The sequence below is a fragment of the Indicator indicator genome, chromosome 6, assembly GCF_027791375.1.
Source record: "Indicator indicator isolate 239-I01 chromosome 6, UM_Iind_1.1, whole genome shotgun sequence".
Taxonomy (NCBI): domain Eukaryota; kingdom Metazoa; phylum Chordata; class Aves; order Piciformes; family Indicatoridae; genus Indicator; species Indicator indicator.
In genome coordinates, this window is record NC_072015.1 from 38,474,091 (window position 1) to 38,495,248 (window position 21,158).

At 44.5% G+C, this 21,158-nt stretch overlaps 1 protein-coding gene across 1 annotated transcript in view; it reads right to left on the reverse strand.

Annotated features, from left to right (window-relative positions):
* Positions 1–649: 649 nt before the first annotated feature.
* LOC128967521 (poly(rC)-binding protein 3-like) overlaps positions 650–21,158 on the reverse strand; it is a 62,868-nt gene continuing 42,359 nt past the window's right edge. The window contains exons 8-12 of the mRNA XM_054381666.1: positions 20,002–20,058; positions 19,421–19,496; positions 17,537–17,589; positions 6,828–6,997; positions 650–998 (exon numbers count right to left, since the gene is read on the reverse strand). Coding sequence (XP_054237641.1) covers positions 650–998; positions 6,828–6,997; positions 17,537–17,589; positions 19,421–19,496; positions 20,002–20,058 — 705 coding nt within the window. The remainder of the gene's footprint in view (positions 999–6,827; positions 6,998–17,536; positions 17,590–19,420; positions 19,497–20,001; positions 20,059–21,158) is intronic.

Here is a 21,158-nt window from a genome sequence, read left to right on the forward strand (position 1 = left end):
TCTAGCCATCACCTGTTGCTCACAGGCAGGTGTTTGGGCAGGGAAGATGGGAAGTCTTCAGATCTGTTGAGGGCAACAGAATGACCGAGGGGGCCAGCACATCAGATGGGATTTTAGGGGCATTAGCAATCATTACAAGTGCCAAATCTGCAGGCAGTTAGCAACAGAAAAAAGAAATCATCAGCGGTGCCCATCTGTTTTGTAGTTGGTGGGATCCCTTGAAGGGGCTGTAAGTGTATTCATGAGACAGGCAGCATTGCTGGAACTGAGGGACCTGGCAGTAGAGAGTGGGCTGTCCAGATTTTGCCTCATTTATGCACCTTTTCTCTCCAGATGTCTCCTTGCTGGGATGGGGGCAGCCCGGCTGTGCCGCAGGGCTACCGGAGGGCCAGCCCTAGCGGTGGCCCCAGCATCAGGAAGGTGTTGTCAGGGAAAGCCCCTGGGCTAGCACCCGCCTGCTGTTGGAACTAGTTGGTAGGTGGTGCCTGGGTGTTAGTTGTTATGGAGAGCGGAAGACGACTTGAGTCGGCAGCAGTTAACACTAGCGATTGAACAGAAAAATAAAAGATGCCGTATTGTTTCCTTGATAACTAGGATCTACCAGAGACTCGTGGTAGAGCTGGCAAAGCTTGCATTGTGTCTCATCCCTTCAATATGGAGCAAACTTCTGGCGGTCAGATTTCTTAACCCCACTCGTCGAAGGAATTTTGGCAGTGTAAGCGGACAAACTCCCCGGGGCCCCCGCGGCAGCCGCGGCATTTAGTGCCAGGAGTGGGACAGTTTTCATGCCAAGCAGACTGGAGACAGGAACGGCATAGTGGGTGGTTGGCAGAGTTGGTAGGGGAGGGGGGGTACTGACGGTAACGGCGGAGGCGGCCGCCAGCACGGCCATGGAGGTGGGGGTGGAGGTAGGGGTGGCAGACTGAGAGAGGTTCATGTTGAGGTCAACAGGGGTCGTGACGGAAGCGGTCTGGGTGCTGACTTTAGCCATCTCTAAGCTGCAAACGAAGAGAGGAAGAGGAACAAAGGTTGGGAAGGTTCAAGCCAGGGTGGTGGGGCAGGGAGGAGGAGGAGGAGAAGGAGGAGGAAGGAATGGCAGGAGGGACAGCAACCACGAAAGGTCAGGATTAGATCGGTGGACAAGGTGGACAGACGAGTGGGAGAGGGGGGAGAGAGAGGGAAAAAAAGGGAAAATGAAGGTCATAGGAGGAACATGTTATGTGTTAAAGAAGAGAAATAACAAAAGGGTTTTTAATGATTTGATGGTGAAAACATAATCGAGACTAAAGTTCTTTCAAAAAAGAAAAATAAAAAAAATGTGGAGGGGGTTGCTAGTTTATTTTTCATATGGAGGGGAAGAAAAAAAAAAAAGGGAAATCTAAGGAATGCAGGTAATGGCAAAAAAGATGGAAAAAACCAAAACACAAAGGAAAACTCAAAAGTGACTATGAAGTTTACTCCCCAGCACTGATAACGGTGAATTTTGCTTTTTCCAAATGACAGTAGTTTTGAAAGGGGGACGCGGGGGGTTTTAGCAATTGCTTTCAATTTGGCAATTTTGTGACACAAATAGTACCTTTTGTTGTTTTGCTAGGACGAGAGGAGCCTAAGCATGGATTTGATACTTTCATCTAAAGTTTTGGTAGTTTGGTTTTGGTTTGGTTTTGGTTTGTTTGTTTGTTTTGGGGTGGGATTTTTTTTTTTTGTTTGTTTTTTTCTTTTTTTTTTTGAAAGTTAGTTTTTCATTTCATTCACTGTGAGGTCATTGTGCATTTTTCATATAAAACAAACCTGATTAGCCAGTGTTCACTTCCGTTTCTAACTTCTCCAGACTTTTTTTGGTTTTGTTTTAAAGCACAACAAAATATTTATGCGGTCTAATTATAAGGAAATGAGCGAAAAAAGAAGAGAGGAAAAAAAAAACCAACACCCTGGTTTCCACAGCAACAGTATCCTTTCTGAACTTGTGGCAGTGGTTACAGAGAGCTTAACAACATCCGACAGACGAAGTACTACATGGATACAACATACATATACATCATCAGATGGACCCCACCAGCGCCAGGAAGTTGACTGAACCCGACCTCCCTGCCCAAGGCAACAACAGGCTCTTTAGCAACAACAGGCTCTTTGCAGGCTGCTGATCCTCATGCCTAACTCCCACCCATTGACAGGGGTGATGAGTTTGGCCCACATGCTGAGGCTTTTCTGTACATTTTTAGGCACAAACATACAGTACTTCCAAGGACGCATTGTTGTTTCCTTGTGACAAAACCTTTACCTCCCTCAGCTCTCCGTTAATTCTCCATTTGCTGTCTGCTTGTTGCAGCTTTTGGGTTGGCATACAGCCTAAATACATATTTCAGGATGCGTTTTGTATGTAGCCAGCTGTGAAGAATGTCAGCCTAGCATATGAATCGCACTAGTTACAGTTCTTCATGTAGCAACTCCAAGTATTTGGGGCTTTTTTTGTTTTGTTTTGTTTTGTTTTTCCCCCAGTAATTACTCTTTTATCAGGCTCCTGGGCTTTCTCCTGAGGTGAGCTGAGAGGCTGCAGCAGCTTCTCCCTCCCAGAGTGGATTGCTAGTGAGCCGACTGCCTGGCTATGCAGAAGACCTGCCAGGTCCTTATTGGGTCCTACCAGGTCTGTGGAAGCTTCCCAGCACAGGGTTTGTGCTGGTTCCTGTTGGTGCTAGGGGTTGGGTGCGCAGGCTTAGAGAGCAGCTGTAGCCAGGCTACAGGGTTGGGGAGGGAATGGGGTCACCCTGCTCAGGACCTAGAAGAGCCTTGCTTTTCCTCCCCTTAGACTTATGTGCAGCTTTGAGAGTAACAGCCTCTGATCTATTCATGGCTGAGAAATGGAGTGACTAAAAGGCCTTTCTGCTTTGTGCAAGGGCAAAGACACAAGCACTACAGATAAGATGAAGAGGTTGGACTCGAGTTTTCCAAAGCACTAAAGGATACTTGAAGCAAGTCTGAGCTGGGGAGAGGAGCATGAAGGAAAAGGGGAAATACCTGAGCATCAAACTCCACTCTTCCTCATACTCTCTAGGGAGTATTAAATTCTTGGTGGCTTTTGCTGGGAAGTTGGAAGGTGCCTCTCTTCTCTTAGGGGCTGGGAAGGGAGAAGGGTGAGTGCATAAAACAAGCACCTCTTTATAGGAGGTAAAGCTTTGGTTTCCTACCCCGTGGTGTTTGTCCCCATGGATGAGCAGCTCCCAATTTTTCTAACCCTTGCAGCAGAGTTGCTCTTTGTGGAAAGCAAGGCATCCTTGCACCATTAGCTATGCTGCTTGCAATCTACTTGCACAGTGGGATTTATATCAGGAATACTGAATTGGTGTAGCCAGCTGCAGTATACATCCTCAGCTTGGGGTGCAGGAGTTATGTGGTGACATCTTAGTAGGTTCTGAAAAATTCAGTAGGATTTTTAAGTATTTTGAACTCAGTATTATTATGGGAGGGAGGCATATAGAAAGATAATGCAGGACTCAGTGTTTCAGTGACTCCAAATGTGCTTACCTTGCATTTGACAACAACAAAAAAATTCCTTACTGACTTGGGGTCTATGGGAGCCTGAGATTTTGCTACACTGGCAGGGAGAATAGGTTCCCCAGGCTAAATGCTGGTGTACTCCCTGTGTCTGCTGTACTCATACAGGTACAATTAAAGCAATAATTTGCTCTGCTTCACATTCATTACCAGTGGTAACACAGAAGGTGAAGGTATATCAGGTTAGCTATGAGCTGTCCTGTGACAGTGGCAGTTTTCCAAACCAATTGTAAATAGAACAGAATTGAATGTGAAAGCAGATGAGGCAGCCTCCATGCAAAATATAATGGTGCAAATTTTACACCATTCATGTCAAGACCTACATTTTATGAATATATACAGTGAAGGCTACATCCTGCATTACCCCAAACTAGTGACAGAAGTAAAGGTTGAGTGTGGCATTGGCAGTCCTGTTAGCTCTGTGAATGAACCTCTCACCAAAATCGCAGTAAAAAACAAAATCTTTGGGAAACAGCTCTTCAACAAGGGGCAAGTGCTGCTGGCTACAATTCATCTACAATTCAAAGTCGAATATCACACAGGAAACCCAAATGACAGTTCATTCTTAATGAAAACTAGAAGATGGGATTGGAAAACCCATCAGTTACTACAGTGGAGACCAGTTAAGAGACGAGAGATTGTACAGGAAAGTAAGAGAATTCTACTGCAAACAATCTAGGACACAAAAGTCAGTGCTGGGTAATCAATACAGAATCAAAACAATACAATAGAAAGATTTAAATCTCTGTCTTGATATTGAATCAATGTATTTATATATATATCTCTATCTATAATTTAGAGTATGTTATGTACATATTTCACACCAGATTTCAATAAAAGTCTTAAAATGAGTCAATAAATTATTCTACAGACAGCAGCTTTGGTTGGAGGGTAGTTTAAAGAGACACACAGAAGGTTTCAGAAATACTGTGGACAGATTTTTTGTTTTGTTTTGTTTTTACATCCTATGCTTCTGTGAGACATTGATTTATATAGACACTCTAGCTCTGGAAACCAAATCCAAGAGAACAACAGATCTTGTGAAGGAGAGAAAAGAAAAAAGTCCACCTTACCCTTAATGCTTATATGATTTTCTTTATTGTAATTACTCTTTTGACATACCAGGCTATACCTGGGGCACTCTAGGTACTGTACTCAGTGCTTCCCAACACTGTTTATTTTGTGCCAACATCTTTAAAAGAGACAGCAGTACTGGTGGCAGGGTTAGGACTGACAAACACTGAATTCTGCTCCCAGTGTGGCAGCAGCAGCCCTGAACTACCTCTCAGAAACCTGCCTGAGCACCTAAACCTCAGCTAAAGCAGACCTCCCTCTTGCCTGAACATTTCTTGATTCTTCCTCCAGCGCAACTGCAAGCTGGCACTGCTGCAGCAGTGGCATCTAACTGGACAGGAATTTCATCTTGTGAAAGGAGAAATCTGGAACAGTGTCACTTTTTAAAAATGAAAAAGTCACCTTAATGTCCTATGTTATCTTAGAGCTTAATTTATTATACATTACTTCAAGAGTCTTCACTTACAAATGAAGTCACTTCATCTAAATACAGTTTCGATACATGGTACATAATAATAGATGATGGTTCATTGTAGATGATGGTAACAAACGACTTCTATCTAGGAATTCAACAGGCAGCAAATGTTTTGTTTCTGGTTGCACAGAGTATAGAGAGAGCATCCGTGGTATATGGCTGCTGAGAAGTTTTCTTCTTTGCAAAAGTATGTTAAAAGACCTCATCTATATCCCACTCCACCAAGAGAATCGTTAAGCAGTAGTAATAAACAGAAGTGTGAGAGTTCACAGGCTTTTCTAAAGTGAGTCAAACAGAGGTTTGTTCACTAACATTTCTGTCTCTGGTGAGCAGCTCACTGCAGCTCCATTAGTAAGTGCATTATTTTATTTGCATGCTTTAGCTGTCTTGAAGATCTTAAATTGGTATCTTCTGAGATCCAGATGCATGCCATGTGGTGTTTGTGCAACTAAAAATGAAGGGGTCTATTCTCGTCTCGATGTGTGGGGAATCCCTGAACACCAAGAGAAGAACATATCCTTAAGGGTTAAAGGAGGGAACACATTTTTATTTGATTACAGGGCTTATGGAAGTGACTTATATTTGCTACAAAGAATATAAAGCAAAAGAGCTGTAGGTTGTTTTAGGAGTCTGGAATTGGCTTCTCTTTAAGTTTCACGACACACCACCCCTCAATGTCTCTTTCCCTAGGAGGCTACTTTCAAGCTGAATTACAAAGAACAGTATTTTTGTCTACTGTAACACAGAGCTGCACAAACATCCTTTTCCTCCATTAAGACACATACAGTGGCATTTAGTGGTGCCCTACAGAACTGGGCTGGAGAGGAGGTTAGACCATAGGAAGCTGTACATCTGCTCCACAGATAAATCACATATTTTCTGCTACCTTAACAACAAACGTAGTTAAACACAATGCTTGATTCATATCACAGTATTTTGAGAGGGGAAAGAAAAAAAAAAGAAAAAGAAAAAATTTAAAAAGGCAATGAAATACATAGATACTTCCCCCTCCTCCCCCCAATATGTTGCCTCAGTCCACTGTCTACAAGGGAACTTAAGAAAACTGCAAATGAAGGTGGCAGCTATTTTAATATTTTTCTAAATAATCATATCAAAATGATGAGAGAGATATAAGCTGTCACAGTGCCTTAGCTGAACAGCCAGTGTTTTCATTCATTCTGGCACCAAGAGCTGGTGAAGCAGATAGTCTCACCCTGTCCCATTAGGGAATGCTTTTAAAAAAAAAAACATTTGTGATGCTGTCTCTGAAAAAAAATAAATTCTGTGCCTCTTTTAGCAACCAAATGTCAATGACCCAGAGTAGCCATTTCCAGTTAGTATATTAAATCTGTGTGGCAATTTGTTCCACTATATTTGCCATTTAGGACAGTAAAGTGGGTCTCTGGAAAGTATTTTCTTCTAAAGAATTTATGATTGCCATTTAATTGATCTTCCTGTATTTTAGATGGATGCTAATGTGATTATTCAGATTTTTTTTTTTTTACCTTTTCTAGTTCAAAATGCACCAGATGGAGCTCTGTTGCATATGAACCAACAGCAATCACAGGTTCTAACGATACAGGCTTTACAAATCACTAGGAATTGAATACTGCTATGCAAAATGGACACTGCAAAGCAACCTTCTGGATCTGTCCAGGACAGATAGTGGCTGGAGAGCAGACAGAGCAATCTTGCAGAAGCATTATCACTTACAAAGCAAACTTACCTTGCGTTAATGAGGTACTGTGCTAAGCTGATGTTTGCAGGGGATCCTGTGATTGTAACTTGTCGTTCTGCAGAGCCTTCTGTGGCATTAGCAATCTTGATCTGCGCTCCTGACATCTGCCTGATTTCATTTATCTTACTGCCTTGTCTGCCAATAATGCAGCCTATTAACTGGAGCGGGACAAAGACTGAGATTAGTGCCACAGACACAAGCAAAAACCACTCAACTGCAGTTTGTCCTATTCTAGAAACACAGTCATGAAGAGCTCAGGATCAAAAGATTTTTGCTGTGCTGTTTGGAACGAGTAACTAGTGCAGTCCATTGGCTGTGTGGCCATATGCCTGTGAATCAAGTTCTGCTGCTACAACTCAGTATCCAGACTGTTTTGCTGTCTTCTGTGGCAGAAAATGACAGCGTACCATGATGCTGACAAATATAAAACACAGGCCAGCCTGACTACCATTGGCAGCAGCGAGCTGAGAGCAGCAGCTGGAAGTCAGGCTGGCCACCCACAGCTGCTGCTGTGCAGCTCTGCACTGTTCCAGTGCACTGCCAGTCCCTGACCTCCTTGGGGACATGTGGTCCTTGCTTGGCCAGGTACTGCCCCATTAAAGTCAGTGGGATTTACAGCTCTGTAACTGCAGGCAGAAGCAGATGTAGGAAGAGACATAGTTTTGTGTCTCCAGATCTCAAGGCTTTTTTGGTGTTATCCTCAATTATCAGTGTTTTAAAGGTCTGCTAGAGACAGATTTAGTATCCAGACATTTTATCAAAAGAAGAAACCTTGGCCAGCATAAATCTTGCCCCATGCTCAGAGGCACACAGAAAGCCAGAGCAGGGACCTGGATAGCCAAAACAGGCACAAGAGCAGCACCTGCAATGGGGGAAAAGTGAGGTTCCAGGAAACATGTACACATGATATCTGGGCCTGTTCAAGCAGGAGGGCCTTGCTGAACTCTCTGTCTTTATCCTGAGGACCTGTCTTAGCATGTAACTCTACATGCCACTGCAGAAGCCCCATGTGAGCTTTACCAGGAGGCCTGTGACCTGGCTCTGTGTGCACATGAATGTGACTGCATATGCAAGATGGTAGCAGCACAGGGATCCCCAAGTGCCTCCTTCCTATACCTCAGTCTCACTGACCTCCACAGCCTGCAGGCAGTGAAAGTGCAGCAGGTGAGAAGAGTGCCCAGAGCACAGATGGTAGCACCAGTGCCAGCCAGTGGTGGGATCTGTTTTTTTTTTATTAGAGTATGCCCTCAGTGTGGGGAAAGCAAAAGCAGTCCTGCCAGAACATCCATGTACAGCAAAACTGGCAGCACTAGATCCACTCCTATCTATTTAAACCTGTGTAAAAAATATGCAAAAATATATAACAATGTATTATTTAGAATAATTTCAAGCAGTCCAGTGTACAGATGTGGCTGTCATTGTGACATTCAAAGCAGAGGAACTGCTTGGGACTACTGGTTCTTGTGGCACATTGTGAGAGGTACTCTTACAGCTCTGAGAAGGCACTTGCTAGGTTGCTCAAGAGACAGCCACTTGTATGTGCTGAAAGTCCTCCAATGAGGTCTGTAACCTAGGTGGGTCATAGAATCATAGAATTGTTAGGGTTGGAAGGGATCTCAAGGATTGTCTGGTTCCAACCCCCCTACCATGGGCAGGGACACCTCACACTACATCAGGTTGCTCAGAGCCACATCCAGCCTGGCCTTAAAAACCTCCAGGGATGAGGTTTCCACCACCTCCCTGGGCAACCTGTTCCAGTGTCTCACCACCCTCATGGGGAAGAACTTCCTAACATCCAATCTGAATCTACGCATTTCTAAGCATCATAGAATTGTTAGGGTTGGAAGGGACCTCAAGGATCAGCTAGTTCCAACCCCCCTGCCATAGGCAGGGACACCTCACACTAGATTAGGTTGCCCAGAGCCAGGTTGTCCATTCCCCCTAGTCCTATCACTACCTTGACACCCTAAAAAAGTCCCTCCCCAGCTTTCTTGTAACCCACTTCAGATCCTGGAAGGCCACAATAAGGTCTCCTTAGAGCCTTCTCTTTTCCAGACTGAACAGTCCCAACTGTTTCAGGCTGTCTCCATAGGAGAGGTGCTCCAGCTCTCTGATCATCCTTGTGCCCCTCCTCTGGACACCTTCCAGCATGTCCAGATCCTTCTTGTAAGAGGGGCTCCAGGTGGGGTTTCACCAGAGCGAAGTAGAGGGGGAGAATCACCTCCCTCGACCTGCTGGCTACACTTCTCTTGATGCAACCCAGGATGTGATTTGCTTTCTGGGCTGCAAGTGCACTCTAGTGGCTCATGTTGAGCTTCTCATCCACCAGCATTCACAATCTCCTAGCTAAATTCTAGTTAGGCAGCAAGAATTCAGTCCAAACCTGTCGTGAACACTGGTGATGCCCTTCTCTAGAAAAGCCTTCAGTCTGAAAGTCTCCACCGTCATCCTTTGTTGCTGTGACAGTGGGATCCCTGATCATGCCCTGCAAGCCATGGCGTGACTTGCAGCTCATGCAGAATTCACTTCTTCATTTGCCATGCAGGAAGGACAACAGTGCTGGAGTGCATGAGCTTTCTCTGGGCTGCCTTTCCAATTGCCTACTAGTTATGATGACATTTGTGCAGTACCTGAACATTCAAGAGCTGAAGGGTTCTGGAAGAAGTTCAAGGGACTGGCTTTCCTCTAAAGAGCTGTGATCAATAAGGGCATGGACATTTGGTTTTACATAAAACCACCTGTTCTGCCTTGCTTTGAGGTGAGGCTGTGCCAAATCACCTCCAAACGTCTCTCTTTTCAAGACTGATGCTTCCAACGCTGTCAGCTGCCCCCTGCCATTCCGTAGCTATTATGAGCCACGTGTAATTCAGTCCCACAAAGGCCCCTAGCCACAAAAGCAAGCTGCCCTAGGCTTTGAAAGCAGCTACCTTGTGTGCAGTGCTGCCAGTTTCATAGACATGGGTTGGCTGCTTTGCCAAGCCCAGTAGGTGAAGTTAAGGAATGGGGAAGCAGAGCTGTGTTCAAGGATTTTAGAATCATAGAATCAGTCAGGGTTGGAAGGGACCACAAGGAGCATCTAGTTCCAGCCCCCCTGCCACGGGCAGGGACCTCTCACACTAGATCAGGGCTCCCTGCCCATTTTAGGTGCTACATTATTTTTGATGCTGCCCTGCTTCCTCAACACACAGTAAGCTTTACTCTCACAGAATACATCCAGAGGAAATTCTCCAGGAAAGAAGTGATAGAGCTGGCCAGTGAAAGAGGAACCAAACCTGCTATAGATTATACCAAGCTTACTATTCACTATGGTGTAGTACACATACTATAAATATATATATATATATAAATAATATCTAGACTATAAATATACATATATACAAATGGACGCACACATGTGTATGTACATGCACATACATTTTAATGCTCTCAAGGCATGAGTGGAACAGCTCAGATCAGATGTGCCCCTAGCCTGGCAGCCTGTCTCTGGCTGTGGCAGTAGCACATGCTTACAAAAAGGATAAAGCCAGGGTGAGGTATGAACCAAGTGACCATTGGTATCCCAAGTCCCCACCTGAGGCTTACAGACTACCTGAGCAGCAGCTGGTATCTTTGCCTTTATGCTCAATAGTCTGTGTGTCTGCCCATTCATTTTTTTCACCCATTTCTCCTTCTGCTGCCCAACATGGGTCATAGCAGTGACCTGCAGAGCTTGCTCATGTGTGGTGTCTATCATCATTTGTCTGTACACCTCAAAATTTCATCTGACTTCCCCTACTGCTTGGACTGTGAGCACCAGGGACAGCATTTCCCTTTTCATTTTCTCTACACCTGCCTCAGTGTACCTCATTTCTCCTCATGCCAAAAAAAAAAATCCAGCACTTGAACAAACCAGCCCTAAAACATGATTTCTGCTTTTTTCTACTTTTACTCTGTCCTGCTGGTGCTAATATAAACAGGCCTGATCAGGAGTCTTGAGTCTTGAAGAGTGGGACTAAAAGATGCTCTGTGAGTTGTCTCACTCCAAATTCTTGATGCTGATACTTTCTCCCAATGCACTGTGCTGTCCCTGATGCAGATCCCTCTCTTCCACTTTTTTTTTTCCCCAGTTCCCTATCATACTAAAGATATATGTGATTCTCCCCATCCCCCCTTCCCCTGATAATGCTGAAGTCATTGACAGAGCCTAAAAATAACATCTTTCTGCTGGGTGCTTCCTACAATTTGTTCCTCTATGCTCATCACACTTCATTGCTTCTGTGCAGCACTGGGAGCAGTCAGACCTTTAGGTTTTGGGTTTTACCCTAGTCCAATGCCACAAAGAATTGCTTGTCACAGAAAGTGACATAGAGCCCACTTGCTTTCTAAATTACTGCTTAAAAAAAGTCAGATTCCTTTCTTATAATAAATGTAGCATGGTAAAAATGGACAAGGAGTAGCCTCTGCAACCTAATATCCGCTGTCCTGAGCAGGGAGGTTGACCATACCTGTCCACAGGTACACATGGCTCCCCTGCCAACCTCCTCTGCCAACCCAGAGCATATCCATTTGCTTTGGCAAAGTCTCTGCATTAGTTGAGCAAGGAGGGGCTCTTCAATTGCTTTTCATGAAGAAATAGACTTCTGTAGCTCCAGTTCTAGTTTTGTTGTTTGGTTGGTTGGTTTGTAGTTAGAAATGTTGGGGCAGAGTGCTCTACAGTGAGAAATAATCTCCTGAGATGTGAGTACAGTTCTTTACAGACTTACTGCAGGGCCTGGAAAGAGATGCTTAAATACTCTGTGCCTCTTACAAGACAATTAATAATAGTAATTAGCTTCACATTCCTTGCCAGGATAATGCAAAAATCTGGACTATGATAATTTCACAGGCTTGGCAAGAAGGCATACAGAAAACTGAGAAAACCATGTCCAGAAATGAGCCTCCTTATTACTTGTTTTGTAACCCAAACGACACTGCAGATCTGTCTGCATTTCAGTTTAGTGAGGATCCAACACCAATTCCCATCCTCTTCCCTAAAGTCAGCAGTAGGCAGTTCTGGGAGAATTATCACAGAATCAACCAACCAACCAACCAACCAGGTTGGAAAAGACCTCAGAGATCATCAAGCCCAACCTATCGCCTAACATCTCTTGACAACTAAACCATGGCTCCAAGTGCCACATCCAATCCTTTTGTGAACACCTCCAGGGATGGTGACTCCACCACCTCCCTGGGCAGCACATTCCAATGGCCAATTACTCTTTCTGTGAAGAACTTTCTCCTCACCTTGAGTCTAAACTTCCCCTGGCACAGCTTGAGACTGTGTCCTCTTGTTCTGGTGCTGGTTGCCTGGGAGAAGAGACCAACCCCCACCTGGCTACAACCTCCCTTCAGGTAGTTGTAGACAGCAATGAGGTCACCCCTGAGCCTCCTCTTCTCCAGGCTTAACACCCCCAGCTTCCTCAGCCTCTCCTCATAGGGCTGAGCTCCAGACCCCTCCCCAGCCTCATTGCCCTTCTCTGGACACATTCAAGTATCTCAATGTCCTTCTTAAACTGAGGAGCCCAGAACTGGACAGGTAGTTCTAGAGATGCTACATATGCATCTCTACACACATCTATTAATGCTCAATAGTGCCTTGTCCCACAATGATCTTATTTTGCTTCTGGTGGATATTAAGTCTGAAAAATCATTCTCCTGCTTCCTGAGCTCATCTGGACTGGTCTACTTGAGAATCAAATGGCATTCTCTTAAGGTGAAACAAAAATCAGGCCTCATGTAGGCATCAAAAATTACTTTTTAATACTTATTTTTAATTACTGCCATAAGACATCCCTTTTAATATTGCTAATTGATAGAATATGGTTAGTTCTGAATTTTTTTTCCCTCTGGGCATTATTTCTCTATTACATGGGAGGCTCTCAGCAGTAATGTAAATTTATTGTGGTTTTGAACCCTCTCATACAAATGGAATGTCTGAGCCTGAGATAGGCTTAGTCAGCAGCTTAGTTTTATAACTAAGCACTTGCTCTTGGGACTTTTCTGCAGAGGGCTGTAGGGAGGGTGAGGTCCATCTTGCCTGTAATGTGTGGTGGCCTTGCTAGAGTCAGACACTGCCCCTTATGTTTTTCTTAAGGGCTTGCACCATTTTTCCCCTCTGCAGGTGATGGATTGAGGATCTGGAAAGATCAGAGCTCAGCTCCCCCCAGCCATCTCTGGTAAAAGAGGCAGGGCCATGAAGACCTCCTCAGAGCCATCACATGGAGCTGATGTTGGATTCTGTGGTGCTCTAAGAGTGTTTTGCACATCCCCTCTGTCTATCATTTGCAGGGACGTACTTCTGGCTCCAGGGAGAAATAGAGATGGTTCTCCAGTATGCTGTTCCAACTTGGATGGAGTACTGATCAGATTTGTAGCTTTCTTACAATGTTCATGGTGCTTTCCAAGGGGAAAGTTTTTTTCCTGGTACTTGCCCCTGCCTGTCTCTCTTGCATATACACAAAATATGCATACTTTGTTAAAAAGACAGATTTTTTTTTTGCCTTTTAATTATTATTAATAGTTTGTTCATTTACTCTCAATGGGTAGTTTGAGGGATCAGATTGTGAAATCTGAAGCTGCTGCAGGGCCTGGAAAATAAACCTTATGAAGAGAGACTGAGGGAGTTGGGGTTGTTTAGTCTGGAGAAGAGGAGGCTGAGGGGAGACCTCATTGCTCTCTACAACTACCTGAAAAGAGGTTGTGGAGAGGCTGGTGCTGGTCTCTTCTCACAGGTAATTAGTGATAGAACAAGAGGGAATGGCCTCAAGCTACAACTGGGTAGGTTTAGATTGGACATTAGGAAAAATTTTTTCCCATCAAGAGTGGTCAGGCATTGGAATGAGCTGCCCAGGGAGGTGGTGGAGTCCCCGAGCCTGGATGTGTTTAAAGGTGGTTTGGATGTGGTGCTTGGGGCTATGGTTTAGGGGTGAACTTTGCAGAGTAGGGTTAATGGTTGGACTTGGTGATCCTGAGGGTCTTTTCCAGCCTTAATGTTTCTGTGATTCTGTGAAGATATCTGTTATCTGTGCCCATTCAGCTACACCCAGGGATAAAATCCCTTCTGTTTCCCAAAACACTTGCCACTGTTAACACAACTTTATCTTGAGACTTGAGTAAAATTCAGCAGTGGAAGGCCAGAAAAGATTCCAGCAAGGAAAGAAAGGCAAACAAATGCCCCTATAGGAAGTTTTGGTGAGGAAAAGGAGATATTAGTGACTTCTGAGAGGGACCTGCAGTAATCTCCTCTCTGTTCCCTTTTTGGAAACATGCAGAAGTTATAAGAAAACTTAGAAAGGTAAATCTTCTGAATTCATTACTCAGAAAGGAGGCTTGGGCTTTTAGCATGTGGAAAATAACTTTCTGTAAATGCATTTCTTTGTTCTCCAGTATCTCTCCAGTAACTGAGAAACAGGTTTGTTGCAATTATCAGTATTGTGTTTGAAGGAAGCAGCATGATGCTGTTACTATTAAAAAAACCCAAAAATTCTATCACTGCCTTAATGCCAGAGGGAAAATTATTCTAATCTGAAGCTATGCAAATTGTAAATGGCTGCTATCCACATTCTATAGACTAAGCTGAAGTCTGAGCTCCCTATTCTCTTTATATCTAATTTTGCTCCATCAAATTCTCACTGAGGCTTTGGCTTTATGTGCTTATCATTACCTTTGTTTTAAGATGTAAGTGCAGCACACGCAGATACACACTGACCTCTCTGGTAGCTGTAGAGCATGTAAATGTTTTCAAGTCTGATGTTCTTCTTGTGCATGCTGAACGTTTCCATGGATAAGCACATTGAATAAGAAAAGCTGTGGGACCCATGCAGCACAGGGAACCCCTGGAGTCAAGGTAGGCAGGAGGCTGGCCATGTGCAGCCTCAGGGCTACAACACAACCCCATACAAGGGCCTGCAGCTTCCTTTACCTTCAACCAGATACATAATCTCTATGCCACACCAACTGCCTGTCTATCACAACTGGGACTAGGAGATGCTCATCAGGAAAGCAAAGTCAAAACACCCATGCAGGCTTTGCTGCACAACTGCTGTTGCCTCTCCCACCCTGACCTCCCTCTGTGCACAGCATCTGACTGCAAAGACACACAAGACACAAGTGAAACATGGTGCTGGCCTCTCCTCACCCAGCTCCCTCTCTGCCCCATGTCCCTCCATCTCCCTCCTCCTCATTTTTGGCACTGTGCTGTCTGGAGTGCAGCCTTGCTGTAGCAGTGCTGGGGCTGCAGCACTCTGGTATGAATGGTTACACTGGGAGACCCCAGGGGTGTTCCCCACTTGCTGCAGCAGTGTTGGGGCTGCAGCACTCTGGTATGAATGGTTACACTGGGAGACCCCAGGGGTGTTCCCCACTTGCTGCAGCAGTGTTGGGGCTGCAGCACTCTGGTATGAATGGTTACACTGGGAGACCCCAGGGGTGTTCCCCACTTGCTGCAGCAGTGCTGGGGCTGCAGCACTCTGGTATGAATGGTTACACTGGGAGACCCCAGGGGTGTTCCCCACTTGCTGCAGCAGTGTTGGGGCTGCAGCACTCTGGTATGAATGGTTACACTGGGAGACCCCAGGGGTGTTCCCCACTTGCTGCAGCAGTGTTGGGGCTGCAGCACTCTGGTATGAATGGTTACACTGGGAGACCCCAGGGGTGTTCCCCACTGGCTGCAGCAGTGTTGGGGCTGCAGCACTCTGGTATGAATGGTTACACTGGGAGACCCCAGGGGTGTTCCCCACTTGCTGCAGCAGTGTTGGGGCTGCAGCACTCTGGTATGAATGGTTACACTGGGAGACCCCAGGGGTGTTCCCCACTGGCTGCAGCAGTGTTGGGGCTGCAGCACTCTGGTATGAATGGTTACACTGGGAGACCCCAGGGGTGTTCCCCACTGGCTGCAGCAGTGTTGGGGCTGCAGCACTCTGGTATGAATGGTTACACTGGGAGACCCCAGGGGTGTTCCCCACTTGCTGCAGCAGTGCTGGGGCTGCAGCACTCTGGTATTAATGGTTACACTGGGAGACCCCAGGGATGTTCCCCACTTGCTGCTGCAGCCCAAGGACAGCTGGCAGGGCACTGCTGACAGCCTGGGACAGAGGTAAAGTGAATGCCTTTGGGAGTTGTGTGGGAAAACTGCAACATTTCCAAGCAGCCCCTGATGCCCAACAGAACATGAAGAGTCCTTTCTCCCCTCTGCACTGGCATTGCAGCACCACACACATGGGCAGCACTAATGCCTCTTGGTCCTTTAACAAACTCCCTGACACCATACAAACATCTCACCTCCCTCTCAACCACCTGTAGAACCCCAGCAGGCTGTTTCTAAGCCTAACCCCTCTTTGGCCTTGGTTTTGCTCCTTCAGCAACAGCATCAAGGCATGCATTGCACAGCCAGGAAAATGTTCCATTAGAAACAACACATAGGTGCATGTTTGATTTTCCTAGGACAGTGCTGAGCCAGGGAATTTCAAACCTCCTGAATGAGAAATTGATGGGGTTTTTCAAATTTTTCTACTGCACTACAGGAAATAAGGCCAACTTTCTCCCATTCTTTCTCCACTATGAACGAAGTGAAGTCAGAAGAGTGACCTTGGATTTGGATGACTGATGGCAAGAACATCTGCCTGAAAGTGAGATTTACAACTTTGCAGTGTAAGGATAAACAGCATGCTCCCATAAAACTCTGCACACACAATAAATTGGGTTGTAAAGCAGGTACTGATAAATCAGCAGGCCATCTTCTACGTAACAAAGAGCATACAAAAAATCACAGGGCTCACACCTCTGCTTCTTTTGTTACTCTCTATTTTTTTCCTCACTGTAAATCATTGCCACTGAGTTTAATAGGGCTTACAGAATATTCTCAGTATCTCTTGGGTAATAGAATTGCTCTTTGTGATCCCACTCATGCTTAAAAGCTTTTTTTTTTTTTTTTTTTTTTTTTTTTTACTGTAAGAGAACTCTTCCATTTCCCAAGTGACTTTCATTTGTAATGAAAGTGAATAAAAGGGGAAAATGTTTTCATAGGACATGCTGTGTATCTGACTGAGCATCATCCTGTTTGTGGAGACTGTTTGTGTTTGTTGATCAGAGCCAGTCCAGAGCTGCTGCAGCAGGAATGCTTTTTATCTTTTATTCTTCAAGTAAGTCCTTATATTGCCCCTTCACATAACTGACAATAGATATTTTGCTTAGGAAAAACTCGAGGTGCAGTGGATACTGGCATGGTACAAGCCACTGTGGTGCAAGTTCTCCCCCCCCCTGCCACAGAGGTCTCCAGCCCAACATATGCAGCATGCAGGGCTTCAATTATTTACATTCCCTTTAGCCCCCCTCCTGGGACTGTGCCTGTTAGTGCCATGAGAGAGATGAATTTTGATAACTCATCTAAGACCCCTGTGAGCAGCAGGCTGCCAGACTTTAATGAAGGTGGTGAAGCACCACGGGATTGGTGCCATCATGCAACTAAAGCAACATCACTGGAGACCCAACACGAGAGGGGACAGTCACGTCTACTCTCCAGCATGTCACTAACCCCTAACATCCCTTCCCCAACAGACTAAAGGCCATACAATTTATTCTGGGGATTAGTGTTTGCAAATCAGCCAAAGATGAGAGTTTTTCCCCTCCAGTAGCAGAGGAGCAAGAGAAGAGAAAGTGAAACTGACTATTGGTCCACTTACATCGTTGGGAATAGTAAGTTCATGGGAACTGGTTGGAGTAGTGGCATCCAGTCCTATTCAGGGGACAGAGGGAAAATGTTATGCCAGTCGTTTGCAACAAGGGCAAGACACAACAAATGATATTTTAAAGAAGGAACATACAAAAAGAAGAAGAAGAAGAAGAAGAAGAAGAAGAAGAAGAAGAAGAAGAAGAAGAAGAAGAAGAAGAAGAAGAAAAAAAAAAAGGAGTAGCAAAGAAAAAACAGAGAACTGCTATTGAAACAGGAAAGAAAGCAAGAGATGCAGAACTCACAGGGCTGGACTACTTTTAAATAAGTCTTATTTTAATTAACCTTTAACCCACCAAAGCAGCAAATGTCACATGAGATTCCACAGGGTCATAAAAAGCTTCTAGAAAATTCCCCTAAATTCTGATCTTTGCTCTAAACACATCAATGGGTGGCTGAAAATTTGACCTGTCTACCAGGAGTTCTAGAACATGGGAAATGAAAGTCAAAAAGAACAATTAGCAGAACAAAACACATAGATATGGACAAGAAAAATTAATAAATTAGATAAGGAACTTAACCTAGGAAAATTTAGAAATTATATGTGGGATTAGTTGCTGAAGAAATGTTGTGAAGGGTAATTTTTGGAGGGAAATGCTACAAAATACTCTTAAGCAGCATACATTTGTTTGTAAATTGAATGGACAAAAGGAAAATGCTCAGGAAAATCGGAACCACTGCTCTAACACACAGCAAAAATTACAGAAACATACATGTCACAAACATAACCAGTAGAAGATTAAGGAGCAGCAAGTTAATGACAGGAATAGGGAGAATATAAAGCTAGGAAAGGCAATTTAGTATGACTTTGAGATATTTTATCAGATACATCATGAAAAAAAAATGAAAGTACATTTTTGGATGCAATGTTTATTTCTCTCCTTTTTCTCTCCTTTTTTTTTTTTTTTGGTGTTTATTATTACTACTATTATCTGAAAAGCCATGCCAAAAAAAGAAAAATCCTCATTTCTAACTAGAAAAGTGGAAAATAAATACTCCTACCAAAAGAAAAACAAACAAACAAAGTGACTCATCCATATGTTACTTATGTTTACATGCAACTAAGAGTTGCATATGCTTATTTTACCCTGAGTATAAAAGAGTCAGGTTGCTTCTGGAATTTGATGTATGTGATAAAATGTTATTAGCCATACAAAGCATGTACCAGTACATAATGGACCTCTGTTCTGGGAAGTTTTTAGATGCCAAGCATGCATCTCTAGTGAAGTACAGTAAAAATGATTTACTGCAGGATTAACTGCACTCTTGAACCAGGAGGTCAACTTCAGCTTTAATAAGTCTGGACCAAATGTACAGTCCTTACTTCCACTAAATTCCCATGGCATTTTGTAGCTATGTCTGCATATCCAGTAGGAAGGGAGGCACTTGTGCCAGCAGTTTCAGCATGCCACAGTTTCATTAATCAGCATTTCTGCTCCACAGTTGTGTTGCCTTCTTTCTGAACCACTTTATCAAACTGGAAATCTGATTAGATGCACGCCCAAGTGCTTCACTTGGGACCAACTGGTACATACTGTATGGTCCACAATAACTTCAGAAGGACCAAAGAAACTCAGGGGGTTTAGCCAGTGGGAAAAATGAAGCAGTTTTGATTAATATATGTAACAAAAAAAAAAAAAAAAAAAAAAAAAGCAGCACATTTTAGTAATGATGAAAGGAACTGTAACAGAGGTATGGGAGGAAAGAACAGAGATTAATGTGTAAAACCAGAAGGATTGCTGGTCATTGACCACATTTATTATTAAAATGATGTAATGACCACGGGAAACAAAGCTGTTAAGAAGAAGGACATCCCCAGGGGGTCATGGGTACGTACCAGGGAAACCAGGGGTGGTCTGCCCAAGGGGAGTAAAGGGGGGATGCTGCATAGCCAACTGGTGAAGCTTGGTCAACTGCAGGGCAGGATGGGAAATTAGAACTAACCAATCAAATGGAATTATTTCAGAGCAGAGAAACCATCTTACATGTTCTAAAACTGGATTAATTAAAATTATATTTAAAAAAAGGAAAAAAAAAAGGTTTCATCATTCATTCTAATCTATTGTAGAGAGAGAACAGAAAAACAACCAAACCAAACTGGTTATAAATGACATCTCTACTGTTATTACATGTAATGGCTATTGTTAATATTTACTAATTACTGTAGAATTACATACTAAAAGAACTCAAATATATCACATGCAAAGAAGGCCAAGAATAACTGTAATTTGTTCCTGGGCCATTGTACTTTCTAGCAATTATTACACAAGGTAAGAGATGCAGCTGAGCTGACACTTGGCTATACAGTGTGTGGGGTCAGGAAAGGTGTCCCTAGGCCACGTCTTTATTGCTAACTGTAGAAAGCAAATGTTGCCCAGAACAAATCAAAGGGAGAGGAAGAAAAAGGGAGTAATTTACATGTGCTGGACTCACGTCTGGATGAGGGATGGCATACTGCCCCGGAATCGTGAATGCCTGGAAACAAGCACAGTTAAGACACAGCTCAGTCAGGGGGGACAAGCAGCACTCCTCATCAGAAACGCTCTGCCTGGCTCCCCAGGCAAATGTAACCCACATCACTTTTCATGCTGAGTGAAGCTTAATTGTCTTGTGCTGCTTGACAGTGCTTGGCAGAAGATGGAAAGGCCTTTGTCAGGACGCCTGCATACCCTCTGCGAGCAGGGGATGCCTGCGTGAGCTCTGGTGACCTCAGTCCTCAGGACATCTCTTCATTCCAGCTCTGTCTCCCAGGAGCAGAGCTGGGGCCACTGTGGTGGTTGAGGAGCACAGGGGTGGCCACTTCCCCTCCTGGCTGCTCTATCTGCCCAGTTGTACCAATGCACATGGGGAGGTGCTGACACTGAAGGGGGGCAAGCGAGGAGGAGGCAGATCTGCCTGCGGGATGCCCTGCTCTACCATCCAGTTCCTGACTGCCATGTGCAGGGGCACCTGCCAGCCAGCTCTAAACCACATCATCTGGCTACCAACAGCCACAGATGCTAAGAGTCACCAAACATGTGCCCTGGTGCACCCCATGGGGCTTGTGCCCCAGGCTGCCATGGCAGTGGGTGCATGGGCATGGGTGCTGGAGAGCAGCCTGTCCCGCAGTGCCTGGGCAGAGGGCCAGCACACCAGGTTGGTAATAGGAGCATTATGGTGTGGTGGTCTCATCTTCCACAAGAAGCCAAATATCTCCCCTCTCCAAATCCAGCCTGTCTGCATCAAAAAAAGCAGTGCAAGGGGCATAGCTTCTGGCAGCACTGGGGTAAGGTGAGGGAGGCAAAAAATTCCCACGAGTGAGGCAGGATACGAAGGCATGCCTGGCACCTGTTAGCACAGGCCTTTGTCTTTCCAGATGGGTCTGGTCAATCCTGTGTAATGGCCTACAAATTAAAAAGTATAGAGAGCTGACAATTTTCTATTACATCTTGTGGTGTTTTTCTGAAAGGAATGGCATGTCAGAAAAAATTTAATGTGCTTGCTCTTAGGCAGGCAGGAAAGCAAAAGGGCAAATTGCAATGGATAAATATTTGTACTGGGAGAATGATAGGAACAGAGCTGATCAGCTTAGTCTG